The sequence below is a fragment of the Protomyctophum bolini genome (assembly GCF_963924005.1).
Source record: "Protomyctophum bolini genome assembly, chromosome: 7".
Taxonomy (NCBI): Eukaryota; Metazoa; Chordata; class Actinopteri; order Myctophiformes; family Myctophidae; genus Protomyctophum; species Protomyctophum bolini.
This window is the reverse complement of record NC_137868.1, coordinates 28,039,124-28,050,083: the sequence shown is the minus strand read 5'-3', so window position 1 is coordinate 28,050,083 and position 10,960 is coordinate 28,039,124. Positions and strand designations below refer to the sequence as shown.

Sequence of the window (10,960 nt, the reverse complement as noted above, 5' to 3'; positions counted from 1 at the left end):
CCAAATTTCACTGTGTATACACAACAAGCTTCAGTAAAGGAAGGTGACGTAAATACACTCGGCCTGATCCCCTCGCCTTCACGTAGGTCAATAGAGATGGAGAATGTACAAATTACAGACATGGCAGATTTTTGTTGCGGGATTTCAGACCAGTGATGATGTCAGTGGTTGGTACAGATCAGGCGACATATCCAGTGATGATGTCAGTGGTTGGTACAGATGATGTCAGTGGTTGGTACAGATCAGGCGACATATCCAGTGATGATGTCAGTGGTTGGTACAGATGATGTCAGTGGTTGGTACAGATCACAGGACATATCCAGTAATGATGTCAGTGGTTGGTACAGATGATGTCAGTGGTTGGTACAGATCAGGTGACATATCCAGTGATGATGTCAGTGGTTGGTACAGATGATGTCAGTGGTTGGTACAGATCACGGGACATATCCAGTGATGATGTCAGTGGTTGGTACAGATCACAGGACATATCCAGTGATGATGTCAGTGGTTGGTACAGATCAGGTGACATATCCAGTAATGATGTCAGTGGTTGGTACAGATCAGGTGACATATCCAGTAATGATGTCAGTGGTTGGTACAGATGATGTCAGTGGTTGGTACAGATCAGGTGACATATCCAGTAATGATGTCAGTGGTTGGTACAGATCACGGGACATATCCAGTAATGATGTCAGTGGTTGGTACAGATGATGTCAGTGGTTGGTACAGATCACAGGACATATCCAGTGATGATGTCAGTGGTTGGTACAGATCACGGGACATATCCAGTAATGATGTCAGTGGTTGGTACAGATCACGGGACATATCCAGTAATGATGTCAGTGGTTGGTACAGATGATGTCAGTGGTTGGTACAGATCACAGGACATATCCAGTGATGATGTCAGTGGTTGGTACAGATCACGGGACATATCCAGTAATGATGTCAGTGGTTGGTACAGATCACTGGACATATCCAGGTATTACCGGTCTTGTGTGAACAGAGCCTACTGTACGTCTGCATTGAGGTCATTCACAAAACAAGACTGAAGTGTTTCCACAGCGAGGGAATCCAAACATTTACCAAGTTTGGTTTCATGTCTGCAGCCGGCGCTTTCTCAAGAATGCGAGTTATGTTTGTGTTTACGGCAGTCTCTTTCTATAAAAACAACGTGGCGAATATCATGGGAGGAGATGGGCCGTGGAAGCCAGAGCGGAAAGTTGAAATTACAGCATACAGTTTCAGTTTTTCTCTATAGGCTACTTGCGACACAATTCAAAGGAGGCCTTTCAAGCAGACAAGTATATAATTAGTCTGTATGAGGTTTTCTGGAGAGCTATCCGGAGCGGAGAAGGACATACGTAGAAGGTCTAAAAGCCTGGTTCCATCCGCAGGGCCGAACAGGGCCAGCCAGTACTAGTCTGGGTACCACTACAGGCTGAGACATATGGCTCATTACTGGGATCATTTTACTAGTTTGTTGCCAGAAGAAATTCACAAACTGATGTGAATTCTAATGCAAACTAATGGTGCTCAGACCCCTGGAGATAAACACTGCAATTTGAACCAGAGTCCATCAAGGTTTTAATGGCACTGTTAGTGTCAAATTGCATCTGTAAGCCTGTAAGCCTCACTTGGCCCTGCAGTGGATACATAGTCTTTGAAGTCATAAAGGCAAGCTATGCTGTGGTGTCTCGCTGGCATACGCAGTGCACTGAGGGAGTATTCTGCAATTTGGTGTTCTCTCCCAGTAGTTTGCCGTTTGGCAGAAGAAGTGTATTCTCAGTGTAACCAAGGTGGTTTTGGAGGAACTGAGCTACTGAAGACTCGATCATGACCGAGAAGGGGTCAAATACCAATGTCTGTGTTGTTTTTGTTTTCATACAGTGTCCTTGGGTGCCTTGAAATCAAATGCTCCTGATGTTATCATGACCACTATCAAACTTTTGTGTTGGAGGGATAGTGCTTTACAAAACACCCTCTTACTGCATCAGTTTCAAAGTCTTCCTGAAGGGCAAATAACAAAAGAAATCACTTTTTGGCTCAATTACTTTTAACTGCTTGAAAGTAACACCAAATATCAACACTCAGGGAGCAGTTCTTACTGAGGTCAGCTGTGTTAAAACATGCCTGCTCAGGGGCAAACGCTGTCAACCAAATCACAGTTGTTAGGCCATCCCATATGGAAAAAAAAGTAGAAGAAACATATATGTTGTCCTGTTGCCTCCAATAGTAAGTATTTACATTTTTTATGTATGTCATTTACATGTATGTCATGTAAAGTACATACTAGATTTTATATGTGAACTCTTGAAAGTGGCACCTTTCATACAATCCTCATATAAGACAATAAAGTGAATCATGTATGAATCAAGTAAACAACATGTATGTGATCTATGAGGTAAGTACATGGCAAACTGTATTTTCCTTACATGTTCCATACAATGTTTGTAGTTTTAAATTATATGAGATATATCCTTTCCATATATAAAGAAAATACCATTATAGTATGTATTTTATAGTTTGTAACCATTTAATTTACAAGAAAAGTATGCTTCTTTTATATGATTTTTATAACATTGTTATAAAATCAGCCAATACATTATACCTTATAGTTGTAAAAAAAACATATGTTTTATCTATGACTATATATACGTTTTTATATGTGAAGTGTATGATAGGTATAAAAAACATATGCGCTATAGACCCCTGGGAGAGAGTTGCTGAGATAGAGCACCACACCTACTATACCATCAACTCCCAATTCTTCCCGCATCACTTGCCGCACCCAAGCTGTGTTACTCATACGCTGAGTTGCCAGTGCCAAGGATCGAACCCACGAACTTGTGGTCTTAAGGCGAGAGCTCTACCGACTGAGCTACCCAGACACATCCTGACATATGTGAAGTGTTTGATATGCTCTCTTTATGTTTTTTGTTTTTTTTAGAAGATTCTTATAAGTTACCATAGCAGTATAAAAAAAAATGCATTGGGAGGTACATGGGGGGACATTGGTGGTGACACTGGCTGGTGGGGCACTGGCTGAGGGGGGGGCACTGGTTGGGGGGGCACTGGGGGCTTGTGTCACACTGGGGGGACACTGGCTGGGGAGGACACTGGCTGGGGGGGGGCATCACACTGGGGGGACACTGGCTGGGGGGCACTGGGTGGGGGGTGTCACACTGGGGGAGTCACTGGCTGGGGAGGACACTGGCTGGGGGGGAACTGGGTGGGGGGATCTTAAATAATGTAGGAGTCATAAAATGTAAAAGGGAATACAACTCATTATTTTGTCATCTCATGTTATTTCATTGTAAGATTAGGTTTTGTTTAATTTGGATGTCTCTGTGACATACATGGCCTGTATTGTATGGTTTCTATACAATATCCTATCAGATTTTGGTTTCACTGATGTTTGCCCAACTCTACAAGTTTGACAACACACAATTACTAAGGATTTTGTATGTGGATTTACTGCAGTAATTATTTATAAGTTCATATATATTTCAATTTATACTAATTTACTAAGAATATTGTATGTCGATTTACCGTCACATATAGTTCTTATAAGTTACAAAATTATATAGGTTTCACTTTACAAAAACTTACTATGGCTCTATATATGTGCTTTGACTGTTATATATAGTTCCTATAAATGACAAAATTATATAAGTTTCACTTTACAAAAACTTACTATGGCTCTTATGTGTGCTTTGACTGTTTTATATAGTTCCTATAAATGACAAAATTATATAAGTTTCACTTTACAAAAACTTACTATGGCTCTTATATGTGCTTTGACTGTTTTATATAGTTCCTATAAATGACAAAATTATATAAGTTTCACTTTGCAAAAAAATACTATGGATCTTATATGTGCTTTGACTGTTTTATATAGTTCCTATAAATGACAAAATTATATAAGTTTCACTTTACAAAAAAATACTATGGATCTTATATGTGCTTTGACTGTTTTATATAGTTCATATAAATGACAAAATTATATAAGTTTCACTTTACAAAAAAATACTATGGATCTTATATCTGCTTTGACTGTCATATATATTAACTACAAGTTTCATGTAAAACATATACAAATTTAGTATTTTTTTTTCCATATGGGATTATATCAACGAACTAAACTGTGAACCCACACAGCAGCAGCAGCTCGGTGACATTTATTAGATATTCACCTTCTGGCTCAGGGAACTCAACGTTGCCATGAGTAATAAAACTCTTTTCAATCCAGGCTGACAAGGAGCAGTGGCCTGGCGGTGTGTGAAGGGCTACACACAAGGTTATGTGTGTGTGCGTGCACAAACAACCGCAACCATGCACAACTGGCCACTGGGAAGCATTGAAACAATTAGGGTAAAAGTGCCTTGCTCAAGGGCAGTGATTAAAGTCTGAAAAGGAGCATTGAGGATTTCCTCTCAGTCTAAACGTCTGATATTATATTTGACCCATAGAGGACCCACAATTGAATCCCCACCAGTGAGCTGGCATAATGTTGTGTACTGTGCTCATTACAGACAATGCACAGGGTTACAGGCATTAAATGACAGCCTGTGGGAAAGCACAGGGGTTGTTAGCGCTGGACATAAACTGCTGTTATGTCACAGCATGTCTGACAGTGTTGCCCTAGTGTGTGCGTGTGTGTGTGTGTGTGTGTGTGTGTGTGTGTGTGTGTGTGTGTGTGTGTGTGTGTGTGTGTGTGTGTGAGTGAGAGGCTGTGTATGCAACACAGTGTGTGAATGACAAGGCCAAGATTGCTACTTCCTCTTTCCCTCCTAACCAAAAACACTTTGAGGCTTGTTCAAAGGTCAAACACTGCACCCGTTGACAGGCTCCTGTCTTAAAAATGCTAATTCCTCCTTCAAACATATGTCTATTCCCTATATTCTTGGGCCCGATCTACCAATGCATGTACAAACAGCTCCTGTGCAGCGCTGGAAACCAGACGATCCAGGTACTTATGTCATGTCTTCTCTGGTTGGCCTGTTGGTAGTGAAATGGAGGCTGATTTGATTAACTCTATAATTATACACACACACCCCAAGGAGCTTACAGTACCTTAATGTTCTGAACTTCTGCTAATACAAATAAAATACATTTCAGTGGGAATTCATCCTGGGAACTGTCACAGGTACCCATAAAAGGCTCCTACCCAATGATTGTGCCGAGACTGTAATGAGGTCGGTCTCGTGTGAACGGTTATTATTCATGGTTCAAATAGCAGTGCAACTGGATTTAGGATTAGGATGTTCCTATGAAAAACTAAAGTGACAACAAATGACGCCAAACATTGGCAATTGTGTCGGTCTAGTACGTTAAGCACATGTGGAAGCGTGTTTATGTGTGTGTGTGTGTGTGTGTGTGTCTGATTGTTTTAGACAAGGCAAGATAAACCTGGTGGGAAATCCAGGCATCATACTGTAGCAGCAACAGTCAAAACAGAATCAATCAATCAATCAACCAATCAATCAATCAATCAATCGTTTGATTACTGTGTCTAACTTACTATTTGCTTTGCATGCTCTATGTATCCCAGGATGGTCAACGAATCAGAAACAAATCAATGAAAACCTATTCTATTAAGTAGCAGTGGTTCCATATATGGAGACATACAGGTGACTCTACCGCTGGTCATCAAATTATTAGAATGCGACAAATACAAACCAAAAGGTTTTGGGTGAACTATCCCTTTAAGTCCCTTTGGTACTCAGATATGTTGATCACGGTTATCAAACCAGGACTGAGCCCTATTTGCAACCGCTCCATTCCATGCCTAACAGAACTTACCGAACCCAAATGGAAATGCTACTGTGCCTGTTTGGCCCTGCCGTGGGTACGGGCTAAAGGTCTCATTCCAGCAAAGTGAATTAAGACTACTTCTTCCACAGCATTTTGATCACGAATTCAGGTCCACCAAACTGAAACATGTCCGGGACCGCATTCCCCTTATAATACAGCTACTGCTCATCAGCTACTGCTGCAGCTACAGCTACAGCTACTGCTCATCACCACCTCACTATGAGTGGCAAAGAGATTATATTTATGTATTATTCTTTTTTTGTACATCTTTAGAAATGGAGTGGGCTGATGAGGAGGTCTGTTATTAGTGACCAACAGACTGTCAGCCAGTGTTTCATTATCCCATTTTGACCTGAGTTCAGATTAAAAAAATGTCTTCTACATCCTGACAGTTTTCTGAAAAAGCTATGTTTCTATGTCAGTGGTTCTTCGATTTTTCAAAAATAGCAGATCTACAAGCTCATAGATCTACAAGCTTGAGTGGCGCGCTACGAGCTTGTAGATCTATGAGCTTGTAGATCTGCTATTTTTCAATAGCTAAAGCATTACATAATGCTAACACCAAAAGGGGTTCCCGCCCAAAATACCCAGCACCACAAAAACACATTGTTCTGAGGAAACACTGAAGCATATTGATAACAGTCTCACGTAGGAGGGTACAAGAGTGCGTCTGTCTCAGTGTCTGCCACGTACACACACACGCACACACACACATACATACACACGCACACATGCATGCACGTGCTTAGATTATGTGTGGAGGAGTGGTAGTTAGACTGTAGGTCAGTGAGTCTAGATAAGCAGCTGTGGGATTGATTCCCCCTGCTAAACAGGCTGGTTCATGAGTCCATCGGCAACTCAGAAACACCAACAGGGGCAACGAAGAGGAGAGAAACAAATTCCTCCGTTATCAACAGAAATGTGTATGAGATGTGGGTGTGCAAGGGGAGGAGTTCGATGTCGATGGATTAGGTTACACAGTATTACGGTCACGTGTGTGTGTGTGTGTGTGTGTGTGTGTGTGTGTGTGTGTGTGTGTGTGTGTGTGTGTGTGTGTGTGACTGTGTGTGTGTGTGTGTGTGTGTGTGTGTGTGTCTCTTAAGTCTTGTCCTTCTGTATCATGAATAAATATTAATGTTATGTCCCAACCTAAACTTTCAGAGATCGCAATAAGTGACGTAATACTGATGAGCATGCATATCTGGTGCAGATACAGCTGGTCTGATGGCAGGCAGGGTGACTTTGAAAAAGGGTCAAACTGCTCTGGCCATGTGTATTCACACATGCACACACGCACAGCTGTGTACACACAATTCCATGCGCGTGTGTGTGTGTGTGTGTGTGTGTGCACACATTCACATTTGCATGTTCACAAGCACACATACATTTCTGCACACACACACACACACACACACACACACACACACACACACACACACACACACCTGCTTCAGCTTCCACATGACCAATATGCTGGGTTAAGTCACAGGCTGTTCAGTGAAGTTGGACTTCAAGGTCAGAAAAACACACTCACAAGACACAGACATCTCCCTCTCTCACACATACTGTATGCACGCACACACACGTGTGTAGGTGAGTCAAACAGAACAGAGGGACAACACATAGACAGGAATGAACTGAACCAATGAAGCAGCATCCTCTACGTTTTCATCAGTTCATTTGAACACTTTCACACTTAAATTAGCAATCAGACTTGACTATGTACTATGTTACTAGTCTATAAATATAAGCCATAACCTCTGTATTAGAGGTCAGTCTATCCCCCAGACAGACTTACCTATAGCATCGGCTGCAGCACATGCATAAGGAGAGGAGGAAGAATCCAAACCAAACAGGAATGAAGAGAGAAGAAAGAGCCAAGTCAGTTGAAAGCCAGCCCAAACACTACGCAATTTCAAACATGGCTGAAGTAGGGCTGGGCCATATATCAATATTATATGGTATTATCGATATTGTGATGCGAGACTAGATATCGTGTAGTATTTTAAATATCAGTTGTCTTTTGGGTTGTCCTGATTTTAAAGGCTGCATTACAGTAGTGCCTTACGAATCCACAATATCCATATAAAGGAATCATAAAACATGGGACGTAATGTTAGAGGAAGCATAACATCACGTCCCGTGTTGTAGCATCCAAAACAATGAGATACTAGATTTTGTCCATATCGCACAGCCCTAGCCTATCAGACGTATGAAGGTATTGTACTTCTTATTAGATATGTTTAAGTGTCGACAGCATCAAAAGCCAGACACATCCTCCATAATTAGCTTCAAGCCCCGGTAGAAAAACCTGTTGGGCAACATGGTAACTGTCTAGACTGTTACCATGTTGACTACAGACAGTGAAACACATGGCACAGGTCTTGTTTAACAGTGCCAGCATGTGAATAGTAGAGGGGAAAAAAACTGGCTCACGTCGACTAAACCCATTGCATTATATAAGGTAGAAAGAAATGTCTACTTCCAGTGAACATGCGACTAGAAATGAAAAATCTTAACCTGTTTTTTATCCATGAGGGTATCACTGTGAGGTGATATGTGATCAGCGTAAGACTATAGGGCCCTATTGTTGCCAGTGCCCTACCCCTTATCCCCGGACCTTCTTTTCCTTTTTTACCATTTTCTTTTCTTTTCCTTTATTTTTGTAATAGTTCAAATAGCCGATCTAAGCTCACAAATAATTTTAGTGTGCAAGGGCGGCGCGCAAGATACAGTAGGGCCCATATCTTGACCAATGCTCTACCAGTGCTATATTAACATGCTAATGTGAGTTTTAGGCCTACATCTTAGAATGTAAATTGAAAACATTACTTTGCTCCATCTTTACATTGGGCTACTGTACATTCATATGCATAATATTTTTGAGCAATGCCCACACAGCCCCAAGAATGAGCTGGTCTGGTCTACTTTTGAGGGGACTGTGATTGGCAGATCAGTGTCAGCTGAGCGGTGCAATTCCTTGTTAGTGGTGTACTTTTTGGGACATACAGATTGTCTACTCAGAGGACATACGGTACATGATTCAACATACATAACACATTCTAGACAGCTCTCAATAAGAATATACTAGAAAATTAGGTGAGGAAGAAAAAGGACCTGTAAGGGTCCATTTATTACACTTTCAAGGTTAAATTAACCTAGATTTTACCGTGGGGGTATCAGGTTTTATTCACACTTTGTATCTGATTTCTCTCGTCTCTGGTATTTCCCCTCTAGGTACAGTAGGTAAACACATGTCTACAGCTCGAGCCAACGGGAATCTTAACAGAAAAGGGCCTTCCAGCCTTCCAAGTGAGCTGTTTACCAAGTAAGGTAATGTTTAGCCTACTGGACCTGTACATGGCTAATCATCCTGGAACATTCTCCTCCACATAGCATCACTGCTGAAGGGATGAAAGCCGTGTATCTCCACTGTCAGCTTGTTTAACTTTATTTGCTTGAATTAAAAGATTCAGTGATTTGATTTGTGTCAGCACCCGTAGGCCCCTGAAACCTATTCAACATTGTAATTTTGGAAAATAAGAATACTATTACTACTACTATTATAAGAGGTTAATAGTTTGGCAGTTTCTAACACTAATCCAGTTGCATACTGTTCAAACACATTACTACAGCTGAAAGTTGCTGTCTGATTCATTTGTACAAGAACATGACCAAAACCCCAGGTGCAAACTGGGATAATAAAACACTATGGACAATGCTTTTGTGTTGCGTTGTTCAAGGACCAACGGTTTGACAGAATTTGTATCTCTAGGACCCCAATCTACCATCTAGAATTGTTCATTTAACACTAAGAATTGTGTACAAATGGAGCCAAATTGACCTGTAAAGGTGCACACTCTCAAAGTTACAGACCCGTAACAGGCTCAATTTGGTTTGTAATTATCAATAAAATTATAGGCTGTAAACTCCTAAGGACCCCTGGAGAGCCTTGGACTCCATGTTGGCAACCTGTGATCTAGAACACTGGTTCTAGATCACAGGTGTGCGATTCACTTCGCACACTCGTTTAAATAACTGGGGTTACTGATACATAGAGTTTCTGTGCACATAAATTGAGTAAACAATGTGGTGTTAAACCACAGGCAGTTTTTACCTTTTTTAGCTTTCTTCTGAAGCTTCAGGGTGTCTGAGGACTTCTTCTTAATCTCCTGCCGAGCCCTCTTGTACTCTGAATGGGAGACAAAAAGGAATTAAGATAAGAGCAAAACAGAGAAAGACTGATTGTGTGCTCTTTTAAGATGGGTAGATATTGCCTAATATAAACTAAAGATGATTGGAAATGATTATTGAGTCATATACTGTGTGTGTGTGTGTGTGTGTGTGTGTGTGTGTGTGTGTGTGTGTGTGTGTGTGTGTGTGTGTGTGTGTGTGTGCGCGCGTGCGTGCGTGCGCATATGTGTGTGCGCATGTGTGTGTGTATAGATACGCATGCATGCGTGTGTGTGTGCACATTTGCATATGAATGCATGTGCGTATCTACGGTACGTAGCACCTACCTTTGGCATGGTCCTTGTCCAGAGTATTGGCTCCTCTCTTCCATTCCTCCATCTGCTCCTGCAAGGGGTTGATGAGACAGTCCAGAAAGGCCCTGCACAGGGAGGGGACACAGCAACAACACACAGTTACACAGGTTGTGAAGCCTCAGAAATGTGTGTGACGCACATGTGATGACGTTCTAAAGCACTCAACATCTCAATGTGTATTTAGAGCAAAAACAGCAGATCTACATGGTGCTTGTAGATCGGCTGTTTTTAATATTCTTGAACATTTGTGTCTATAATGTGGCATGCACTAAATAAGGATGCCCGCTTATATATTTGTAGGGTACATAATTTGCCTCTGTATTGGGAAATGAGAGCACACAAAGTCCACATTACAGTAAAAAACATATTACATTTTTTTGAAACATATTCCAATAATAATGTGTGGTTGTCACAAAATCCCAAGGCACACCTGGACGTGTCTCACGGCACACCGACTGTGGACAAGGTGATAATAGAAAAGCTCCACTCCTACCAAATCTAAAAGGATGTTGTATTTTGACTGTATGTCTTTTCTGACTATGTTGCGGACGGTGTGATGGCCAACTTCTTGCTAAGACAAATCTATGGTAGTAAATTCA

General features: G+C 41.3%; 1 protein-coding gene across 6 annotated transcripts in view; it reads right to left on the bottom strand.

Annotated features, from left to right (window-relative positions):
* The window catches only part of LOC308317847 (protein MTSS 1-like), an 80,747-nt gene that overhangs the window by 14,479 nt on the left and 55,308 nt on the right, over positions 1–10,960 (bottom strand). For 4 of the 6 annotated variants that reach the window (XM_080767153.1, XM_080767157.1, XM_080767154.1 and 1 more), the window contains exons 5-7: positions 10,335–10,426; positions 9,932–10,006; positions 7,613–7,624 (exon numbers count right to left, since the gene is read on the bottom strand). In XM_080767153.1, the coding sequence (XP_080623279.1) occupies positions 7,613–7,624; positions 9,932–10,006; positions 10,335–10,426 (179 nt within the window). The remainder of the gene's footprint in view (positions 1–7,612; positions 7,625–9,931; positions 10,007–10,334; positions 10,427–10,960) is intronic. The other 2 variants (XM_080767155.1, XM_080767156.1) reach the window with 1 other exon arrangement.